Source organism: Conger conger, chromosome 12 (genome assembly GCF_963514075.1).
Source record: "Conger conger chromosome 12, fConCon1.1, whole genome shotgun sequence".
Classification (NCBI taxonomy): Eukaryota; Metazoa; Chordata; class Actinopteri; order Anguilliformes; family Congridae; genus Conger; species Conger conger.
Window position 1 is genome coordinate 9181536 of NC_083771.1, and position 23739 is coordinate 9205274.

Consider the following 23739-nt stretch of genomic DNA (forward strand, 5'->3'; position numbering starts at 1 on the left):
ACTGTTAATTCCTCTGCTACTTGTAAAACCGGAGCATTGTTGGTTTTTGAGTGAAATATTAGATTTTACTGACATCCTCAATGCTGGGGGCAAGCCGGGCGCACTTTCTATTGGTGGCTATGTGACATGCGCATTATCCTATTGGTGGATGACTGGATACGCGTAGCATTGTGGGATACCGGGGTACGGGAATTCTGTAGCTAATATGCAATTATATGGTTGCTAATTTGGTACCCTTACTTGAATGCTCGATCAAGTGCATAAAGCGATGTCCCTGAACCATTACCTAATTCAAACAGGTAGCTGTATAAATAGGCTATGAAACAACATTCCAGTATTTCTAAAGCTGTGATAAACACCAAAGTAGCTCTTTGTTTTTCTAACTCAACTCCCACATACTCCATGTACTTACGCATTTACTTACGCAAATAATCAACGTTCTCTGAGGAGCGGATTATTGATCAGATTATTTGGGTTCAACCAAGTTTACCTGACCGCAAATATGTTCTAAAATTCACCTTAATTGTAGGCTATTCATAATTTGTCGCAGTGTGGATTTTGTTTTCCTTAAGGGTGTTGGGGCGAAATACACTTTATCCACATTCTTTGCCCGGGAAACTCAGTTGGACGGAATTGATTTGAGCCTAAAGCTTTAGCGGAACAGAACGTAAGGCTTTCCGATGCTGGCTTCAGTGATTGTGGTAATTCAGTTCTACAGTTGCGCGTAAAATTATAGCCTGCAAAAACTGTTCTGCGTTTCAAAGAACTAATGATTAATTTTGATGTCAACATCCCTCTCTCCAATATTTAGCAACAGCTACACGTGGCTGTAAACGTCTGGTTTGAACATTTATTTTAAGGAACTAGGCTAGCAATGGTTCCCAAACTCCGCTCTGGTGTATGCTGTTTTTTGTTCCAACCCCAATTGCCATTCAATAATTACAACAAACTGTTAATCTTTCTTAATTGGGTGCTTTTCATCCATGTTCATATCGTGCTTATCGTACTTGCAAACAATTACATTACATTACATTATTGGCATTTGACGGACGCTCTTATCCAGGGCGATGTACAGTTGAGCCTCCCCTGGAGCAATATAGGGTAAAGGGCCTTGCTCAAGGGCCCAGTGGTGGTGTGGATCTTATTGTGGCTACACTAGGATTTGAATCACTGACCTTGTGGGTCCCAGTCATGTTCCCACCTCAAATAATTACATAAACAAATAAAAGACTGAGTTAGCTAATAGGCTTATAATTAGGTCTTTGAACAGTGCAGGTTTACCTTATTATAATTTGCTTTAGTTTACTGAGTCTACTGATTCAATTCAGTGCATTTAATTTGATCAGTTAAAAATAATTTACCACTTTTAATGCAATTTTTCTGCAAAAATATGCATTGTTTGCAATTTTGCAAAATAAACACAATATGAACATGGTGATTTTATTCTTTATGGTGTCACGTTTCATGTTTGTCGTGTCATGTTTTATGTTAGTCTAGTATCACCACGTTTTTATGTTTCATGTCATGTTATGTTTCATGTTTAGTTGTTGTTAGTCTTGCCATGTCATGTTATTTAGTTTATTGTCATATTTCGCAAACTTGTTATGTCACAATTTATGTTTCATGTTACGTTGTACTGGTCATTGATTAGCATACACTTTTTCATGTCTTTCTGCAAATCTTGCATTCCTGCTTTCTCTCTCTCCCTTTCTGTCACTCACACCCTAATTGTTTCAATTTCCCTTGTCTACTTACTAATCTACTAATGCGAGATCAGGATTGGGTAATACTAACATTCTAATCATGTGTTCATGTTACCTTACGTTTCTTGTGCATGTCATTTACTAATTTTCTAATGCTGTTTTGTTGACCATTGCCTGCCTGTACCACGTCTTTGCCTGCTGTTTTTGCACTTTTTCCCCGCGGAGCAGACTTCGGTCTTTACTCTTGCGCCGTCAACCGCCCACCTGTACTTCTGCCCCGCTGACAGCTTTCCTGGCTACCGGACTTCTTGCATGGTGTACCGATTACGAGACCTCCTCCTCCCTCGGTACTGCGCTTTGGTTTTTTGGCTGGATTTTTTGTGTATGAACATTGCTTGTTTTTTGACCACGCTCTCTGGATATTCCCCGAATAAAGCCCTGACGGGACTTTATTACACCACTGTTTCTGAGTCGTGCATTTTGGGTCAAACCCCCCACGCATCCGTCTCATATGGTATGCATAGCTATCTGTGAAAATGTGGTTTAAGAGGGTAAGTCGTCTCTCAAAACATGAAAAGCACCTAATTAAGGAAAATTTACAGCTTTCTGAAATTCTTGGATTGTGGTTGGAATGACAACCAGCATACACAGGGGTACTCCAGGACCAAATTTGGGAACCACTGATCTAAAGACAAGGCTAATAACAGTAGAGGATGCTGCTCACCACTGCCGATTGCGCAGAAGGGCTCAGTGTTATACGGCATACTCCTCAATACAATTAATGGTTTCAATTCATTCAGAATCAAGGGTGGGACATATCTTAAAACACCATTAAATGCTTTTCGATTCCCTCAAAACACATAATTAAAATGTGATTTATCTATGAAGAAAATACATACAATAAATCCCAACAGGTTACACGGTCAAAGGGTAAATAAGTCAAGGCCAGGTTACAGATCTTAGAAATGACATTAATTACTCGATTACTGTGGTACTTGACTCTCATCACCATTATGTACATCATACACTTTTCACACAGACACATGCAGGTTCACCTGTAACTCATTCCATTTCAGTTTAATTTCTTACTCCCAGAGCAAACTAAAGCATTTCTGAGATGACCGTTGAAAGTTCTTCCACGTGCTCCTCCTTCCTTACCTCTTCAGGTAGAGGGCGTCATTTGATCCATTTCCATTTTCACCGTCCTTGTTGTTACCTGGCAAAGGGCGTGGCCATTTATTTTCAAGCTTGTCAATGTTGTATTTTGCAAGTGAAGCAAAGTTAAATGTCTAGTCAGTCAGAAGAGAGAGAGAGAGTTGGGAGTAAAGAGACAACAAGGATAAATGCATGTTACTTGTATCATAAACATATACTGGACTTTGAGCAGATTTTGACTTTCTTTTTCCACTTCCCGACAGAATGGTAAGTGATTGCCCCGATAAAGCGAATAGCTACGACGAAAGACTGTTGTGACCTTTTTTTATATGCTTCGCTGAAATGCCCCATTTGCACTGTAGCTAAATGACAATGTGGTGTGTATACACGGCTAATTGCGGTAGCTGCCTTTTTATATTTAAAGATTGTGAGCAGTTGGCAAACAAGGTTTATAAGAAACATGCGAAGAATAAATAAATATATGTTTTAAATTTAGTTTCGGATATGTCCTTTCCTACCCATCGGCTATGCAATCCAAATACATTAGTACAGTGAAAATGTATGCTTTTATGTTGTGCATAAAAGCACTATATCTTTGGCTTTTAATGGGAAAAGGTATTTTGGATGTCCGTTTCCGTCAGCTATGGTTGCCTGGGTTGAGAACTTTTAAAGAGGGGTGTACATACAACATGCTACACTTTTTTGCTTATCTGTGGTTGCCAGGTACGAACCGGCCATGTCGCTTGCTGGTGTCACAACAAATTCTATCGCCCTTACAACACTATGAGGGACATTTGCTTAGCTACTCAGAATTCCTTACTACATTTGGTATATCTGTAACGCCAAAAGAATACGCTGTCGTCGTGGATGAAATCCCTTCTGGGGTCATAACGCTACTACATTAGGAAGTTTGCTAGTTCTTCTGCTTGGAATAAAAGACAAACTCAAAACCTTTAAAATTCGAACTACAACTCCCCTACGCTCTCAGAAGTGAAAGTGGAAGTACATCTTTGTTCTTCAAGGATCAAACTCGATTACTGCGGTGCTTGACTCTCAGCACCATTATGTACATCATACACTTTTCACACCGACGCATGCAGGTTAATCTGTAACTAATTCAATTTCACTTTCATCTCATTTCTTACTCCCAAAGCGCACAAAAACATTTTTGAGATGACCGTTGAAAGCTCTTCCAGGTGTTCCTCCTTCCTTACTTCCTTACATTTGATCCGCAATGACATCCATCTTTACTTTCTGGTAGTCACCTTCCTGGTTGTTACTTGGCCCAAGGGCCCAATTTCTCAGAAATAAAATGAAAGTGGAGGTAAATCTTTGTCTTTCAAGGATCAAATTTCCTGAAAGTGCAGTAATGTTCTCTTTGGTTACCAATGAAATGTACATTTTCCAAACAAAAAAGGTACAAATGAATTATATTGCTGACTAGGGGTATTTTATGTGCCATTGTTCATTCAGAATGGACATTTTTCTGTTAATGCATTCAATTTGCTTTTTTGCTTTTTTGCTTTTTTGTTAAGCTCTTTAAAACCAAGCATTTATACCCTTTTGAGGCACTTTTTGCACGTTAATTTCTGAGAGTGTAGTAGGCTATGTGTAATGTATAGCTAGTCACAACCCTCCTTCAGCTTTGATCACAGAATAATTCAACACCAAGATATAATGATATTACAAATAGCAAGGGGAGGGGAAAGTTTGAAATAAAGGATCTTTGTGTTGCAATAACAGTTCCCTAAACAGGTGTGGGCGGCTTACAGTAAACAGGCGTGAAATTCACCTGTGTCCATGTTGTGTGACAGGTCACGTTCACATTATTTTCCATTGAAGTAAAAGCTATGTCTGCTCTGTTACTGACACACACACATATTACACACACACTTATTGCATAGTATACGTGGAACATTACGTTATTTTTGACAAGTTGCACTACTTTGACTTGGCTTGGCATTTTCATTAATCCATTTCCATTGTGACTGTTATGTGTCTGTGTTTGTTACCTTCATTGTTTTAAGGTAGATTAATTATGTCTTTAGAAGAGACATTAATCATTTTGTAACTAAATAAATCTCTTGATTTTCACCTGGTTGCAAGTTGTGCGTTTTGATAAAGGTTGATCCAACAGGTTTCTCTGCCTATGACTGAATTTGGCAATTTAATTGATAATTCATATATCTCATAATAATTACCAAATTAAATCAAATAAACATCTTTTACATGTTGGTTAAGTGAGGTGTTTTAACTGTTGACACACTTGTGTTCAGTATTCAGAGTGCAGGACATTTATATGAGAATGTTAACGGCTAAAACAGCTGGATTCAGGAATTGCTGTTTTAAACATAATCATAAACATAAACATAATTTTACATAATCCTCACTTCCCCGACAATATCATTAGTTATCTGCAGTAGCATCACATGGTTCTATCAGTAATTCCTGGTTTTCCACCCTCCCTTTACCTGGGAGTCATGTGTGGAGACAGTCCGGCCAATCAATAGCACTAATTACCCGGGAGATGAGGAAAAGCAGGGTTGGATTTGAATTGGGCCTGAGTGTTTGAAACTCTGCTGGTCTTATCAGGAGAAATCCAGCAGACATCTTCAGGAGGAGGTGGACGAGGTGACCGTCATCATGCAGGAGAATCTCAACAGGGTCGAGGAGAGGTCTGAAAAACTTAGTGACCTGGATAAACGATCCGAAATCCTCCGGACCCACGTAAGACCAGACAGACATCCATCCATCCATCCATCCATCCAGCCATCCATTATCTTAACCCGCTTATCCTGAACAGGGTCGCAGGGAGGCTGGAGCCTGTCCCAGCATACATTGGGCGAAAGGCAGGAATACACCCTGGACAGGTCGCCAGTCCATCACAGGGCACATACACCATTCACTCACACACTCACACACTCACTCACTCACACACTCACACACTCACTCACACACTCACTCACTCACTCACTCACACACTCACACCTACGGGCATTTTAGACTCTCCAATCAGCCTAACCTGCATGTCTTTGGACTGTGGGAGGCACGGGGAGAACATGCAAACTCCGCACAGAGAGGCCCCGGCCGACGGGGATTAGAACCCAGGACCTCCTTGCTGTGAGGCGGCAGTGCTACCCACTGCACCATCCGTGCCGCCCACCAGACAGACAAAAAACCCAAATTAAAGGTTTGGACAGTAACCCCAATACTGGCACAACACTGCTCTCTGTTGCCACAAGGTTTCTATAAAGGATGAACCACACTGTTGCTGGATTAACTGGTAACAATGCTGTTGCAGTGCCCACAGAGTGCACTGTATGCTGGTTTATTCCAGTGCACTGGAGACTGAGGGTCTTTCTCAATGTCTGCACTTGCGGCCTTGTGAACTTGTGTCCCATCATATTTATCGCCCTGTTAAAGTCCTGTTCCAAAAAGGAAGAACACAAAGAAGCAAGAAAGGATTTAGATCCTGGAAGTGATCTTGATTCCCCTCAAATATCAAGGATGCATTCGATGAGAACGGTCATTCTATCCCACCGTCCTTTGTGCGATAGCAGATGAGATGAGCTCATGACTAGTGTTTCAGTTATCTCATTCTGCCAGTAAATGTTGCTAAGATCTTTCTGGTGCCAGAAATACGTATGTGTTATATTTGCTGAATTTTATCTCATTTTAAATGTAGCTACAGTGTATTAATCTTATTATGGTTGGCTTGGCTAACTCAAAGCCAGTTACTTGCCTAGCCAATGTGTCCGCTGTCCGTATGTTCTTGTGCGGTCTCCCATAAGAATGCAAGTCCAGACTTTGTATTCTTAGAATTGAAAAACACCCCATGTTTTACCATCACCCACTACTGCCCCCTCTTGGTTAACTAGGGGCCCACCTATGCTGGTTTTTTGTCCAACCCCAGTTGATAATCTTTCTGAAATTGGTGCTTTTGATCTTAAAATGGATTATTTAACTTAACTACATTATGCCAGAAATAGCTTTGCAATGGCATGAAAAATACAATTTCCATGTTGATATTATGCTTATTTACATTTACATTTACATTTTACATTTTAGTCATTTGGCAGACGCTTTTAATCCAAAGCGACTTACAAGTGCATAGGTTCTACCATAAATCAAAGCATCACAGACAAGGATAGGGATATCAGAAAGGAGGGGTAGGGGAAATCAGGAGGGAGGACTAAGGTAGAGTTTGAAAAGGTGGGTTTTGAGTCTGCGTCGAAAAGTTGAAATTGCAGTTGAAATTGTACTTCCCTCTAGGGTCTTTCAGCGAACTTATCCCTGGTTATGGGTATGCACTTTGTTGTACGTCACTCTGGATAAGAGCGTCTGCCAAATGCCAATAATGTAATGTAATGTAATGTAATGAAATAGGGGGAGGGATTCTGCTGTTCTGACAGTGGTAGGCAAGTCATTCCACCACTGAGGAACCAGAACGGAAAACAGGCGTGAACGTGCAGCTCGACCGCCAGGTGCACGTAGAGAGGGAACCATAAGGCGACCAGAGCTGGCAGACCGGAGTGGTCTAGCTGGGGAGTAGGGAGTGATCAGGGATTGTATGTAAGGTGGGGCAGTCCCCTTAGCAGCCTGAAATGCCAACACTAGGGCCTTGAAACGGATGCGTGCGGCAATAGGAAGCCAGTGGAGGCCAATGAGAAGCGGGGTGACATGAGCCGACCTGGGCTGACTGGTGATCAGGCGGGCTGCAGCATTCTGTACCAGCTGGAGGGGCTTGATGGCACACGCTGGGAGACCGGCTAGGAGGGAGTTGCAGTAATCCAGGCGGGAAATGACGAGCGCCTGGACTAGGAGCTGGGTGGCTTTCTCAGTCAGGAGATGACGGATATGGCGTATATTATACAGAAAGAACCTGCAGGTTCTGGCAGTGGAGGATACTTGTGGAGCCAGGGTGAGGCAGTTGTCAAGAGTCACCCCAAGATTCTTTGCCGTACGGGAGGAGGAAACTACAAAGTCCTCAACAGTCAATGAGAGGTCGATTGACGGAGAGGACTTAGCAGGGATGTAGAGAAGCTCAGTTTTGGCAAGGTTGAGCTTCAGGTGGTGGGAAGTCATCCACGCAGAGATATCAGCCAAGCAGGCAGACTTATTGCAATCAATCATCCAATCAATTACATAAGAATAGGTAATAAATAAAAGACTGAGCTTAACTAATATAACTAATATAATTGCATATTAATTATATTTGTAATCATTTTCCTTAAAGGAAACACACATTTAGGGAAATATAATTTTTTTATATTACCCAGATGTTTGATTTTCAAAAATGTTGTTTTAGAGGGTATGCAATCCCCTCACCTAGTTGAGGAAAATGAACTGTTGTTCTTGGATTATAAAGAAAAATTATTGGATTATAATTGTGGTTGTGGTTGAAAACCAGCATACACAGTGGTACTCCAGGAACGAGTGTGGGAACCACTGAGCTAAAGACAAGGCTAATACACTCTCACTCACACTCTCACTCACACACTCACACTCTCACTCACACACTCACACTCTCACTCACTCACACTCTCCCTCCCACTCACTCACACTCACACTCTCACTCTCACTTACACTCACACACTCACACTCTCACTCACACACTCACACTCTCACTCACACTCTCACTTCTTGGATTATAAAGAAAAATTATTGGATTATAATTGTGGTTGTGGTTGAAAACCAGCATACACAGTGGTACTCCAGGAACGAGTGTGGGAACCACTGAGCTAAAGACAAGGCTAATACACTCTCACTCACACACTCACACTCTCACTCACACTCTCACTCACTCACACTCTCACTCTCACTCTCACTCACTCACGCTCTCACTCATACTCACACTCTCACTCACTCACACTCTCACTCACTCACTCACACTCTCACTCACTCACACTCTCACTCACTCACGCTCTCACTCACTCACACTCTCACTCACTCACACTCTCACTCACACTCTCACTCACTCACACTCTCACTCACTCACACTCTCACTCACTCACACTCTCACACTCTCACTCTTACTCACACTCTCACTCACACTCTCACTCACTCTCACTCACACACACACTCACTCACACTCACACACACACTCACTCACACTCTCACTCACACTCACACTCTCACTCTCACTCACTCACACTCTCACTCACTCACACTCTCACTCACTCACACTCTCACTCTTACTCACACTCTCACTCACACTCTCACTCACACTCACACACACACTCACTCACACTCACACACACACTCACTCACACTCTCACTCACACTCACACTCTCACTCTCACTCTCACTCTCACTCACTCTCACTCACACTCACTCTCACACTCACTCTTAATTGTATTTGAATGTCTCCCCAGAGCGTAAGATTTTCCAAGACTGCTCGGAAGGTGAAGGTGGAGAAGCAGAAGGAGAACCGGAAGATGAAACTGCTGCTGGCGGGTGGAGTCCTGCTGGCGGTTCTGGTTCTAATCATTATAATTGCGGTAGTCTGCTCTCACAGCTCAAAGTCCGTCGATGGGGGGGCCAAGACAACTATAGCACCCAGTGTGAATGCTTCAGAGGGATAGGGAGGGGGCAAGAGAGAGTGAAAGACGTGAAAAGGAGAAAAAGAAAAGAAGGGACAGTCTGGGTGGTTTTAGAGGGAGCTGACTACAGTCAGCGATTACTGGGTACAATGTATACAATATAGCTGCTGCTATTCAGAGCTGGCTGTGCTTAGCATATCACAAACATACTATAACAGCAGGATGTACATTAATTCCATATCCAAGTCCAATGTTTACCATAATAAACACGTAGCCTAATTAACAAGTAGCCATGTACACAAGCATCCGCAAGTAATCTGTAATCATAGTGCAGCCCCTCCATCTGATAATCTTGTAAAAACATTTCAGCATGGAGCTACAGGTATAGATAAATTGAATATAATGAAAAACAATGTTATAGTAACTGGTGGGTGTTATATTATTTCAAGAGAATAAAGTCAAAAGCTATAATGAGTCAATACATTAAATGCATAAAGACATCATACTTCAAAAACATGTCAAGACATTTTGAAATGTTCAACTGCAAATTGGACCAATTGAATTAATTGTTTAGATGAATCGACTAATCAATGTATGGTGGCATGGATGGTGCAGTGGGTAGCACTGCCGCCTCACAACAAGGAGGTCCTGGGTTCGAATCCCCGTCAGCCGGGGCCTCTCTGTGCGGAGTTTGCATGTTCTCCCCGTGTAGGTTAGGCTGATTGGAGAATCTAAATTGCCCGTAGGTATGAGTGTGTGAGTGAATGGTGTGTGTGCCCTGCGATGGACTGGAGACCTGTCCAGGGTATATTCCTGCCTTTCGCCCAATGTATGCTGGGATAGGCTCCAACCCCCCTGTGACCCTGTTCAGGATAAGCAGGTTAGGATAATGAATGACTAATCAATAAAAAAAATAAAAAAAATTATTGACAGATTAATTGATAACAAAATAATCGTTAGTTGCAGCCCTACTCTCAGTATTGCACTTCTTGGATTGTCAGGTAAACTTGAAACCTGTTTTACCCAGAAACCAGTGTAAACTAATGGTGCTTGTTACTAAAGAAGAAGTTGTCATTAGATGGGTAAGTGGTAGTGTGATAATTAGGGACAATAGACATAAGCTGACCACAGGTAATGAGATGGATGATTATGTTATTCTATTATGTAATGATTTAAAAATTGGATATTCACACACACCTTGCTGTGTTTTATTGAACAATGTTTTGGCAAAAATTGTCAGGTGTTTTGAAGAAACTTTGTCAATAAAACACAGCAAGGAGAAACTTGAGAGTGGGACTCTCTTATTTATGTTAATACTCTTCTAGTCTGCACCTTTTGGGTATGTGCCATTTTGTATCTGTATATACTCACTGAGCACTTTTAGGAACATTTTTACTTTAATACACCTACTTATTCATACTATTATCTAATCAGCCAATTGTGTGGCAGCAGGGCATACAATCATGTAGATACGGGTCAGGAGCTTCAGTTAATGTTCACATCAACCTTCAGAATGGGGGGAAAAATTTATCTCAGTAACATTGACCATGATTGTTAGTGGCAGACGGGGTCATCTGAGAATCACAGAAATGGCTGATCTTTGATTTACTAGTCTCTAGAGTTTGCAAAGAATGATGAGCAGCAGTTCTGCAGACAGAAACACCTTGTTAATGAGAGACTGGCCAAACTGGTCAAAGCTGACAGGAAGGTGACAGTAACGCAAATAACCACACTTTACAACAGTTAAGTGGATAGGCTACAGCAGTAGAAGTCTCAAAAATAAGTATTGTAAATAGCTAATAAAGTGCTCAGTGAATGTATAAAGCGTATTTTGTCAACTGAAAAAACGATCTATTTTTTAATTGTCTATTACCTATCCACTGCTATAAAATAGTTTTTGTATCCCTATCTGTCATTTCTATAATCCTGTTATGGCATTGCAGGGGATATTTTTTCAAAGGTATTAAATTCCATTTATACTGCAAATAAAAATGTTATGATTGCCCTTGACATCTGTGTTCATTTTGTCTTTGTATAACAGTCTCAATAGTAAGTCACAAATGGTGCAGTAACTCAAATTGTCCAGAATAACTCACTGATCACTTGCTATGTGCAGCTGAAGTGACATGTCAGTTTGAAGCCACGTCAGGTACAGATGTGGCAGGTGTATGGCGGATGAAGAGAGGTGGATCCACAGGTCGATTATTTATAAGTCAGGCTTTCCGTATGTGTATATCCACATTATATAATTTCTGCAGCTTGGCTATATTTAAAAAAAATTCTTGATGACATGATTGCATCTCTATAAAGCCAAATCCTAAATGAATTGATCGAGTGCTGTTAGAACTGGTTAGAAAGTGGAGAGTGTCTATGAGAGGAACAAAACTTCCTGCTTTACTGTTGTCATCCACAGGGGATATTATGGGCTGTTTCCTTGCAGGTATGTTTAGGGTCAACATAGAAATTAACTATTTTTATTTTATTACATTGTATCCTAACTATACGTGTCCTACCTTTACATAAACAAGTAGCTACTCTCAGTTGGTGTTAAGTTGTATATAAATTGTGATGCATTGCTGTTTCAGTACAGTTCAGCAGATGTGTACAAGTTTTCGTGAGCTGTCCCTGACTGACCGACCAAAGCCAGTCTGGTCCTATCCATGAAATAATACAACTTTTAATTGGTTAACGTCACATCCACAGTTCTTCTTTCTCCCAGGTCTCTCCTCTCGCCTCAGCGAACCTGCAGCTGGGGGATGTAGTCTTGTCTGTTTTCCCGACTTGGGCTTTTCATTTTCCCTCCGACAGCACGACCTGCCTGTAAAACTACAAGTACCGTGAGGCTGGAGAATACGCTGCACCAAGAATGGAGTCGGGTACCTTTTTATTTTAAAGGGAACATCAAGGTTGTCGAGTAGGTTCCAAGAAGGGAGAGCAGGATCTGGTATGTTGTGCACTGTAGTGCAACCTAAGCCTTTCAAAGATCTAGGTTTAGAGAGCATTTGTGACTTCCCAACTTGTGACGAGGCATAATAATACGACCAACAAGAATTTCGGCGAACACACACAGTAACGTTTAGCTAACCAAGCGATCAGCCAGACGTCGCTTGCTAGGCTGGATTGTTATTAGCACATTTAGTTGTGTTAGCCACTTCGTTATCGGGGTCCCTTAACCAGCTTGCTACATTAGCTAGGCTATATTTGTTGTGACCCAATATGTAAGCTAGCACTACATAGTCTAACGTTAACTTCATGTAACTTATGCATTTGAGCGTAGCGTATTCAAATATAAGTTGTAGCTATGTAGCTACGTGGCTTGATAAGTAAATTAGTTTACCTGATAGTTTTCGTTTCCCCAGTAGGTAGGTAGCTAGCTACGTCAGCTAGCCGGGTACGTATCCCATTAGCCAGTCAGCTAACCAGCTAACTAACTCAGCGGGATAAGTTACAGTACGGAAAGAAAACTGAAAATGAGTTTACAATCATTTATGTTAACTTAACGTTATTGTAACAGAACTAACGGTACTGTCATATGAGGAAGCTTGCTGTTGATAATGATCTAGCTACGATTCTGCTGCTGTAGTTACCTAGCTAGCATTAGCTCAGTGTACTTAACGCTCAGTAGCTAGCTAAGTTTTGTTATCGCAGCTTAATTTTTATTTAACTGTTATATTTTATTTAAGTTAGACGAAGACCTGACGTGGACTTTAGCGTGTTTTACCTGACCTTAATTAAACCATTATTTCACTGGATGCTAAATTGGTTAAGTTAAGCTAGCTAGAGCAAAGTAGCTAGCTGGAGCTATAACAATGTGGCTAGCTAGCTGCAGAGGTGGAAATATCTTGGCAGGGATTTTACAGGACTTTTCAGTTCTGGCCAGCTAATGTATAACATACTAGCTAATTGACTCGTTTACATTCTCTTTTCCTAGCTCGACTAGCCAGTCAGCTGGCGTCATCCTGAAATGGGCCAATGTCTTCTAATGCTTAAGTTAGTCAGCTGTTGATCCAGCTGTTGTCTTCATGAGCTGGGAATCTGATGGTCGTTTCCCAGCTAACTCCGTAATACTGATTTGTGCAAAACGGGCCTGCTTGACTCCAAACTGACGGCATCACTGGGCTTGTTACTCAGCTGAAACCCTGCTAATGTTTCTCATTCGATTCCAGAAATTGTCAGCTGGTTGTCTCAGATTACAAATCGCAAGCAAGTAAATTACATTAGCTGAGGTCTGGCACCTCCATCAATGCAGAACCATGGTCCGCCTGGGAGTAAACCTGCAGATGTCAGCGACTAGCAGCGGAAGTAGCTAGATACAGTAGATTCAGCCTCTGCTCTCATCCTGCTCTGAGAACTACTTCATTGTATGACCACTGTATTATGGAACAATTTAGCTAGCCTCTCGGCTGAGCACAGTTGTGGGAAAGTGTTTTTGTGTGTCTGTGACAGATGATAATTGATGCCTCCTAAGGACTAAGTAAATAAACAATGTCATTAAAGGCTCATCAGTGTTGTTTCCATGGAGTCACTTATGTTTGTGTGAAGTTTAGCTGAAGATGTTTGTCTTCCCTTCTTCCCTCTACAATAAATTATCATAATAATAATAATTGCACATTTATGTATAGCTTTTATTAAAACGTACCAAAGTGCAATGTATGTTTGGCAAGTTATTTGCTTTGTCTTTGAATTCTTCATTATCTACAAATGGTTAGTTGTAGTGGTCCGGTGTCCACATTTCCAGCAGTTAGGAGCCTGTTTACTTCAGTCTTTAATCTGGTAAAAATATTTTCATTCGGTAATCTGCTTTATGAATTTCACTCCAGGTCAAGATGCCCAAGGTACTTTCCTTCCCTCAATGACAGCTGGAAGGCGGCTATTTTCTGGGGTCACCTCAGCCAACACAGATGTGTACATACCCCTTTTTAGGCAGTTTTTCTTTTATGTATTTTTTATCAAATGAATCATTAGCTGCATTACTAAGATAGCTAGTTTGTAATCTCTTGTTCACTAGTTCTCGAAAGCAGCTGCCTTCTAGTCATCACCGAAGGAAGGAAATGACTTCGGTCCAGGAACGTAGCCTGGTAGGCGGGACCTTGAAGTAAGGGACTTGTTGAACTAGTAACCAGTGGAGCTTTCTCTTGTCTCCTCCCTCCTGTTGAGGTGTGGGAAGTGCCGTGTGCCTGATGGTGCCAGTGGAGGACCAGCGCTTGCTATCCCCCTCGTCCCTCCATGACCTCTCCCCGTGGACCCTGACCCATTAGCACCCTGTCCCCTCCTCCTCCCACCCCTCCCTTGGCCCGCCCAGCCCCGCCCGCCCCAGCCCCGCCTCCCCTCTCCACCGATCCCCCTGTCCCTCATGCTTTGGACACAAGCACCACACAGACTGTCCAATGACTGCCTGGATCATCCTGCCTGTGAGCCTATCTGCTTTCTCCATCACAGGAATATGGATAGTGTGAGTGTCAGTCTCTGTTCTACATCACAGGAATATGGATAGTGTGAGTCTCAGTCTCTGTTCTGCATCGCAAGTGTATGAATAGTGTGAGTCTCAGTCTCTGTTCTACATCACAGGAATATGGATAGTGTGAGTCTCAGTCTCTGTTCTACATCACAGGAATATGGATAGTGTGAGTCAGTCTCTGTTCTACATCGCTGGAGTGTATGGATAGTGTGAGTCTCAGTCTCTGTTCTCCATCACAGGAATATGGATAGTGTGGTAGGGTCTGGAACTGTTCTAAAGTGGTTGGCTAATAATGTTCTATATTTGGCTAGATGGTGTCTTTAGTAATTTTGTGGGTCTTATGCTGTCCCTGCTGACTGTTAATGGCATTGCCATTCCTCCCAGTTTCTCAGCTCCCAATTCACTCCCTTTCATTTTTGGGATCTCACTGAAATTAATAATTTTAATGTACAAACTAACTATAGAGACTGCTGGTGCTGCTAGTATATTTGCTATGCAAATGCATTGGGTTAAGTGCTACAAATTTACTTGTTATACCAAAGTGAAGTATCCAGTTTAGTTCTACAATTATGAATGAATCACTTGATGAGTTCCATTGTAGCTGAAATTTATGGAAAAATATATTTTTTGTGATAACTGCTGAATATGAGATGTGTATTATGATGTCTTGCAGTTATGCTATGGCAGTGATGAATCATCACGTTTGTCCTGTAGAGAACTGGTAAGACTGGGAGCATTATTTTGTGTTGCATGCATAGACTGGTGTCGCATGCTGTTTATATAAGTTGAAAAATAATAATGAACAATGCTGATCATTGTCAGCTTCCGCAATGCTTGCTTATACAAATGTGTACATTGTTTCACGATTATACAAAGGATTCTGTTTAAATTGTATTGTTATGGGCAAGGGAATCGTAATTCTTTTCTGTATTTTTAAAAAAATGTAAAAGTTTTAAACGCTAATTTTGGATTGTACGCACGTTGTTCCTTTAAGGCGTATGACTGTTTGTTTGTTGTGTGCAGGACTTACAATGTGACGTGCACAGAGGAGACGGCCAAGCCAGGATTCCCCAAAACATGCTGCACCCTACAGGACATCCCCCTCATCAGGTTCAGCTTGCTTCTACATTTCACTGTCCCAATCTTACACTTTACCCTCCCAATCTTACACTTTACCCTCCTAATCTTACACTTTACCCTCCCAATCTTACACTTTACCCTCCCAATCTTACACTTTACCCTCCCAATCTTACACTTTACCGTCCCAATCTTACACTTTACCGTCCCAATCTTACACTTTTCCCTCCCAATCTTACACTTTACCGTTCCAATCTTACACTTTACCCTCCTAATCTTACACTTTACCCTCCCAATCTTACACTTTACCCTCCCAATCTTACACTTTACCCTCCCAATCTTACACTTTACCGTCCCAATCTTACACTTTACCGTCCCAATCTTACACTTTACCCTCCCAATCCCTCCCGATCTTACACTTTTCAACTCTAAGTCACTTTGGATAAAAGCGTCAGCTTGCTGTAATGTAATTCTGCCCAGGGCGGGCCCAGATCATTCCACCACTCGCTGCAGCCACATCCTCATTTGTTTTGGATTCAATTACTTTTTTGTGCTCGATTGGTCTTGCCTGGTGTAATTGAGCCAACCAAGAGGACCAGCATTGTGGCGTTTGCACTTTGTGAGAGCGTTTCATGGGTTCCAATGCACCAGACAAGTTCAGTAAAGCGTAGAAAAGTATTTGACAATGACATATTTGACCCAGGTCTGCTTCCCACCACAGGTCAAGGAAGAATATTTTGTGTTTAAAAGAGCATCAGTGTATGACAAGCACTGTGTGAACAAAATGCAATATTGCAATTGTTATTACTGTTATTTTACAATTTGCAATGCATTTAATAATAGGAAGTTACAATAAGTTTGTGATATTGTTTTTAATAGTGCATTGCTGCCATGGTGCCTGTGTGATTTTTTTGCCTTGTGTTTTTTGTTTGTGTTGCGCAGTAAGTGCGGGTCCTTTCCCCCGGAGAGCTGTCTGTTCAGCCTGATTGGCAACGTGGGCGCCTTCATGGGTGAGTCCCGCCCCTCTGCCACAGGGAGTCATCCAGCGCCAAACGCTCGTTGTTGTGCTTCCCTCTGTGGGAGTGATCTCCAGCTGTCCCTGAGGAGAAATTTCATGTGCAGTTAGTGTTAGCTCACGATTAGCTCCGTACTTTAGCATCACACTATCTTAGCCTAGCTCAATACTTTAGCATTACACTATCTTAGCCTAGCTCAGTACTTTAGCAATGTGCATAATCTTAGCCTAGCTCAGTACTTTAGCAATGTGCATAATCTTAGCCTAGCTCAGTACTTGAGCACAGTGCAGTACCTTAGCCTAGCTCAGTACTTTAGCATAGCTCAGTACTTTAGCAATGTGCATAATCTTAGCCTAGCTCAGTACCTTAGCCTAGCTCAGTACTTTATGCAATGTGCATAATCTTAGCCTAGCTCAGTACTTGAGCACAATGCAGTACCTTAGCCTAGCTCAGTACTTTAGCAATGTGCATAATCTTAGCCTAGCTCAGTACTTGAGCACAATGCAGTACCTTAGCCTAGCTCAGTACTTTAGCCTAGCTCAGTACCTTAGCCTAGCTCAGTAGTTTAGCACAATGCAGTACCTTAGCATATATTTTTATTTGAGTAATTTTTTGTTTTTAAATTCAGATTCAGTGTGTAACTGCAATGCTCTGTCTCCCCCAGTGGTGATGGTGTGTCTGCTCCGCTATGCCCAGGTGATTGAGCACAGCCACTGCTGCTGGACCAACACCAGTGCCCTGGTGTCTGGCTGCACCAACGCTCTGGGCCTGGTCATGGTGGGGAACTTCCAGGTCAGGATGGGAGACAGGGGCTTACGCACACACACATTCACACTGGCATACACGCTCATACACACACATACGTGCAGTATTGTACAAAAGTCTTAGGCACCTGTATAACATTCTGTACAGAGAAGATTATTTCAAAAATAGTTCATTTCCTACATAAACATACTGTACATTTTACACAACATTTTAATAATTTACAGAATAGTTAAAAACTGAATCAAATCAATATTTTTTGTGACCACCCTTTGGTGTTAAAACGGCATCACTTCTCTCAGATAGCCAACACTGTCCTATTGTTCTAAAGATAATCAGCAGGGAAGTTGTTCCAAGCATGTTGGAAAACTTGCCACAGTTCTTCTGCAGACTTTTGTTGGCTTCTTGCTTCTGATCTCAGACAGCCTTGATCAAGTTTTTATGTAAAAAGTAGTCAATTGCTTACAGTAATATGTTATGCACAAATACACAAATGTCTCTAAGATTAAATCTTTTGGAAAATGAATATTTGGAAATCTCAAATGTGTTCTTTTATACTAATGCACACAAAAAAACCCCCATATATATAGTAATGTCTAGGGTTCCTAAGATTTCTTCACAGTACTGTATACGCACATAGACACTAGCACACAAACTTGCACACACACACACACACACGAACATGCGCGCACACACACACACCATGGGTAAATAGAATGTTTGTGCATAATATTAGTATTGAGTTCAGCCTTTTTAAATAGTTTAACATTAAGGAATGTGTTAGCCGGTAAAAGCAAAGTTTGTGAAATGTAAACATTTAAAGAGCAGGAGGCTACACTGCTGGGCGAAATGAATGGTTACGGCATGGATGCTGTGGTGCATGGATGAACCCTGCAGTCTCCGATTGAAACTGGAGCCTGCCTGTGTCTCGACTGCTCCCATTTCTCTCTCACTGCTCACAGAATGTGTCGGTAAATAATCCCTGTTCTTTGTCTCTTGGCACTGATACCTGCCCTGCCCCAGGTGGACCACGCCAAAACGCTGCACTACGTTGGGGCGGGCGTGGCCTTCCCCGCCGGCCTGCTGTTCGTGTGCCTGCAGTGCGTGCTGACGTACCGCGTGGCCCTCACCGCCCTGGACTACTGGATGGCACACGTCCGCGTCGCCCTGGCTGCTGGAGCCCTCATCTCCCTGGTCCTCAGTATCCTCACCCTCAACATAATGGGGAGGGGAGTGGGGCTGTGTGGGGGGTGATCAGCAGAGGGCAGTGCAGGCAGAATGCTTAACTACAGAATTAAACATCCCCTCTATGATCCTCTTAGACTGAGAGGTGCGGTCAGAGGGTTGGGGGGCTAGGGGGATTATGGGGGGTTCAGAAATCCATTTTTTTTAAAGTTGTGCCTTCAGCATGCAAGTAAGTGGATAGTACAATTATAATTGTAATTGGAATATCCACATGTCTATGAGAACATTAATATAATTTGCAAATGCTACCGGACCCAGAATAGAGCCTTGAGGGACTCCTTTCATTATTTCCAGGTAAGGGGACACAATTACACATTATGTCCTATTAGAAAGGTTGTTTATATTCAATTTACTGATGCAGACCCAAAGCCAACACGTCTTGGGTTGGGGGGTTGGTGTTCTGGTTTGGGTAAGGGTTAGGGTTAGGGTTCTGGTAAGGTCCAAGGCCGCAGTCCAGTTTATCCTTAACCTACCTAGGTGGCATCTTCTTCATCCACGAGAGCTTTGTGCTGCAGCACGCGGCGGCCATCTGTGAGTGGGTGTTCACCGTCGACATCCTCATCTTCTACGGGACATTCACCTACGAGTTTGGCGCTGTGAACAACGACACCATGATGGTGGCCCTGCAGCACAGCCGGCACCGGGCGGCGGGGGTCATTATCGGGGGTGCAGCGGGCCGGGGCGGGGCCTTGGGCAGCGGCACCAAGAGCCTGAAGTCGCCTGGGGGTAGCAGCACCTCCACCCACCTCAACTGCACCCCAGAGAGCATCGCTATGCTGTAGCTACACCCACCTCAACTGCACCCCAGAGAGCATCGCTATGCTGTAGCTACACCCACCTCAACTTGCACCCTGGCCATTGTGTATTGCCACCCACTCCACCTGCTGTAGCCCTGCTCACCCCCCCCCCCCCTTAGTGTCCCAGGCTCTCAGACTGGCCCAATCTGTTGAGGCCTATGGACTGTATGCTGTATGGTCAGGGGGGGGGGTGTCTCTGGGGGGTGCCACAGTGGGGGATGGCACTTCTTACTGGAGCAGATTAGATTGGGTGGTCTAGGTGCATACATCATTCATCTACCCTGCTCTCCACCTCTCCTGTTCATTAAGCAGGTGCTGTTTGAAACGGTTTATATTTTTAAGGCATTGGGGAGGTTGTACAGACAGAGGCTCCTCCCATTCTGTACACGTACACAGATGTTTTTATATTTCAGTTGTTGTTTTTTAAATTTTATTTCTATTTATGTTTTTTTTAATGTCTTTATTTGGCGCAACCGAACTTTGGCGCATAGGCCATGTGAATCGTGACACTGTATGAGAAGTTACTGTAAAAAAACGAAAAAGGAGAGAACGCTGTTATGGAAGGTATGTGTATATAAATGTCCTTCCCCCATTAAGAAGGTTATTATGGGCTTGCAGTTGCAGCAGTAGAACTGCCGCCATTTTGTGTCTCGATTGGATCTGCTGTTCTCCCAGTTACTGAACAGGACCTCTGAGTATGTTTAAGGACAACCCGAAACGGAAGTTTTGCCCTTTTCCATCCACTAAACAAGATTTTATGTTATCGTGCACCAGCAGGCGTGTCTGTCATTCGAATGTCAGTAAAATGTTCCGTTCTCCTCCAAGCAATATCCTTTTCACGCAACAGAGCGCATCCTCATTTGACTCTCCCCCCCCCCCCCCCCCCCCCCTTCATTTGACATCCGTCAAATCGACTCTCCGCCCCCTTCAGAAAACTCCCACCGAAAGATTTCACTCATGTATGTGTCATCCCTTCTGTTTCAGCTTGTCTTTAAGAGCCATACAGAATGATACCCATTTGATGATGTGTTTAGTGTTGTGTGCTGGCCGCTTCGGGCTATGAATGGTTGAGTTTCGGTTGGACCCTTTGAGGGGTCTGCTAATCACACAAGACTATGGGCTCATTCCAGTCGCTTATTTTATCCGTCCCTGTCTCCTAGGTCCCCACCTGACCCGTAAGTCGATCGAGGTCCGCCATCTTTACGGACTTCATATGTTAAATGCTCCGTTGAAGGAGCTTGGAGGCTCTTGGAGGGTGATTGAGTGAGGACACACAAGTGCGTCCCTTTGTGGAAGTTTAATGTAATTGACGTCTGCAGTGTTTGCAATTGACGTGGCTTCAAATGAATACTTGGCTGAGCACAGGCGCTCTGTTTGCCGAATACACGTTTCCTCGATTGCTCTGTCCTTGTCCATCCTCGCGTTCTCTATTGGGTGCAGCAAAGGAGCGAGGGAAGGATGCTCGGAGGTAAAATAAGGTATTGGAATTGGCCCTGTTTTATGTAGATAATGCGGACCTGTTCGCTCTCTTTAAAAAAAAAAAGAGAAAATTTTTTAGCCCCAAATTTCCTCTTTTAAGCTGGGAGTTAAGTAAACGCTGACGGTTATTGTGACTGTGATGTCTGTCTCATGAGCTTTTACTTTGGCTTTGTTGCCATCTTCAGTGTTTTCCACAGCAAGTCTTTCAGCTGCAAAGTAAATGTTGGAGTGAGAAGTGTGAGAATGTCTGTCAACTGCCCTGTCAGTTGACTTGTAGGCTGTCTGTAAAGTGACTTCCTGTAGACGGTTTGTCTGTGGACACTGTAAAGTGATTGTCTGTAGTGTGTGTGAGATGCTTTTTGTAGCACAGTCAGACTGAGTTCATAGCCTGTTAAAGTTGGTGTGTGTGTATGTGCTTGGGGTGGGACGGTATGACATTTTATTGCTTCCTTTCATGGAAATGTTCCGAATTTGCAGACCTTTGCTCTGAATTTTCTTCATATCCCAAAATATTTCCATATGCCAGACTTTTTGTTGTTGGAGGAAATGGTTCCAGCATCCCAACCTCACTGCCTCCTGTCAAGGTGTTAACATAGGTAGCTAGTCTGTTGGACATTTACTCTCCTGTCTATGGTTCAGTGCTCCCCACCCAGCTATCTACATCAGCTCACTGTCGCTGACAGTGGGGTAGATTTGTGAAGTCGATGTGAGAGGCACTCCCCTTTCTGGCTATCCAAAATATATCCACTTATGAAGATGAGAAGACTGTAGGCCTACTGTTCATGCTGGATTATATTTGAACTTTTTTCAGTGTTTGCTGTAATTATGTACAATGGTGTGCAAAAATTTGAATTATATTCACCTTACTCATTGAAGCCCTAACGAGTAAATCACCTGGGCCTGGGCCTTAGTAATCCTTTTCCCTTATACTTTTTTAAAATAATGTATAAACGGTAAAAAATGGAAATGAAAAGCAATCTTTCTTTAAAATTTGCGGAAAGGTCTCATGATTAACTCTGTACCATTTAGAGTTCAGGTTTGCTTGTACAGATTAATTGTAACAGACATTTAAACCAGGGGTGCCCAAATTTTTGCACCTTGCTGTATGCAGCGGTGAACTTTATATTGCGAAGCTGGTAACCGTCCCATCCCTCATGTATGGGTGCATGCATGAGTGTGAGTGCTCTTCATTTTTTAATTTTTTATAATTAATTTTAAACCGCTCTCTGGCCTTTTGCTTGTTCATACTGGTTTCGTCCTTACGACACGGTAAAGTCGTGCTGCAGTACAGGTGCCCCGTGAGAAGGAAAGCCCTGGCTGATGTAACACAATGCTGGACAATCTTAAGTACCCTGTCGCTGTGAAAGCCATAGGTCTGATCCCTGCACATTCCACATGCCATATTGCCCTCGAACAAACTGTCCCCTGACCGCGCACGTGATGTCTGTTACAGTGGGGCGCTTCGTGCCAATCCAGTGTAGACGATTAACTATGACGTGGCCAATAATATTTTTATACATACTCAAAAACACTGGAGTGGCATTCGCTTACTGAAACCTAAATGAAGGCACCATGACGTCAGTACTGATGATAAACGATGTTGCTGGATCTATAAATGCACCGATTATTAATCTGTTCTTCGAATCTGTGCACCTGTGCACCTGTGCGTAGCATAGTAAAGTAAGCAGAGTAAAGGAAAGGCTTTGTGTAAAAGAACGGTCTTTCTAGACTGTCAATGTAATGTTGCCAATGCGGTGTAGATGGAAGGGCGTTTTTCGTTAAATGAAATTTTTGCCTGTACCTCATTTAAGTTTGTGACTTCAACTGGGAGTTTGAAGAAAAGTGTCCGAGTTCATGTTCATGGGTGCGTTTGATTTTTTTCATCGACTGGGTTATATTCTCCTACATCAAGGTAAATCAGTGCTAAATGCTGGAATTTGCATTTTTATGTTTTATAATTATTTGTATAATTTAGTAGCAGTTTGGTTAAGTCATTTTTTTCTGTTGTCTGAAATTTATATTCAAAAGATAAATGAAATAAATTAAATACATAAATGATAAGTGCGCCTCTCTCCCTTTGAGCTGTGTAAAATCACCGACATGTGCATGCAGTTGTTGGCCAGCAGCAACCCACCACTATATGCAGATGTGTATTGTATTGCGTAATTAACTTGAAATTTAGCAGAATACATGTGTTCCTCTAAATGAGTCTGATGAGAAGTACGCACTTCGTTGTTGTGCATGTTTGTTACCACCAGAGAGCAGCAGAGACCCAGTACAGAATGACGGCGCTCAATGAAGTACTGCCCAATAATTAAAATTGAGACTATGATTATGACTTGCTTTTCAAATTGTGCAACATAACATTTTACTAAGTGCATTTTGGTTAAAAATATATATAGATATACACTCACCGAGAACTTTATAAGGAACATTTTTACTTTATTACATTCATGCGATTATCTAATCAGCCAATTGTGTGGCAGCAGTGCAATGCATACAATC

The 23739-nt window shown here is 42.4% G+C and overlaps 2 protein-coding genes across 4 annotated transcripts; both read left to right on the forward strand.

Annotated features, from left to right (window-relative positions):
• The first annotated feature begins 2920 nt into the window (after window positions 1–2920).
• On the forward strand, window positions 2921–11410 carry LOC133142338 (vesicle-associated membrane protein 5-like). Its single transcript, XM_061263502.1, has 3 exons — window positions 2921–3125; window positions 5451–5585; window positions 9233–11410. The coding sequence occupies exons 1-3, from the start codon at window positions 3123–3125 to the stop codon at window positions 9440–9442; spliced, it is 348 nt and encodes a 115-aa protein (XP_061119486.1). The 5' UTR covers window positions 2921–3122; the 3' UTR covers window positions 9443–11410.
• Window positions 11411–12271: 861 nt separating this feature from the next.
• LOC133105515 (transmembrane protein 150A-like) lies at window positions 12272–23295 on the forward strand. 3 transcript variants are annotated; one of them, XM_061215660.1, is made up of 8 exons: window positions 12272–12344; window positions 14558–14852; window positions 15532–15579; window positions 15882–15968; window positions 16878–16945; window positions 17616–17743; window positions 18737–18914; window positions 19436–23295. In XM_061215660.1, the coding sequence occupies exons 2-8, from the start codon at window positions 14788–14790 to the stop codon at window positions 19738–19740; spliced, it is 879 nt and encodes a 292-aa protein (XP_061071644.1). In that variant the 5' UTR covers window positions 12272–12344; window positions 14558–14787; the 3' UTR covers window positions 19741–23295. The 3 variants fall into 3 exon arrangements, with proteins under 3 accessions (XP_061071644.1, XP_061071645.1, XP_061071646.1); XM_061215661.1 differs by lacking the exon at window positions 12272–12344 and having other exon boundaries at window positions 14756–14811; XM_061215662.1 differs by lacking the exons at window positions 12272–12344; window positions 14558–14852 and adding an exon at window positions 15103–15110.
• Window positions 23296–23739: the final 444 nt, after the last annotated feature.

Bases quoted from the DNA above. Each gene is read 5' to 3' on its own strand.
- LOC133142338 (XM_061263502.1), top strand. The intron at 5,586-9,232 runs GTAAGACCAGAC...ATGTCTCCCCAG, and splicing joins CCGAAATCCTCCGGACCCAC to AGCGTAAGATTTTCCAAGAC.
- LOC133105515 (XM_061215660.1), top strand. From the start codon at position 14,788: ATGACTGCCTGGATCATCCTGCCTGTGAGCCTATCTGCTTTCTCCATC. The intron at 14,853-15,531 runs GTGAGTGTCAGT...GATGTCTTGCAG, and splicing joins ATCACAGGAATATGGATAGT to TTATGCTATGGCAGTGATGA. The intron at 17,744-18,736 runs GTCAGGATGGGA...GCCCTGCCCCAG, and splicing joins TCATGGTGGGGAACTTCCAG to GTGGACCACGCCAAAACGCT.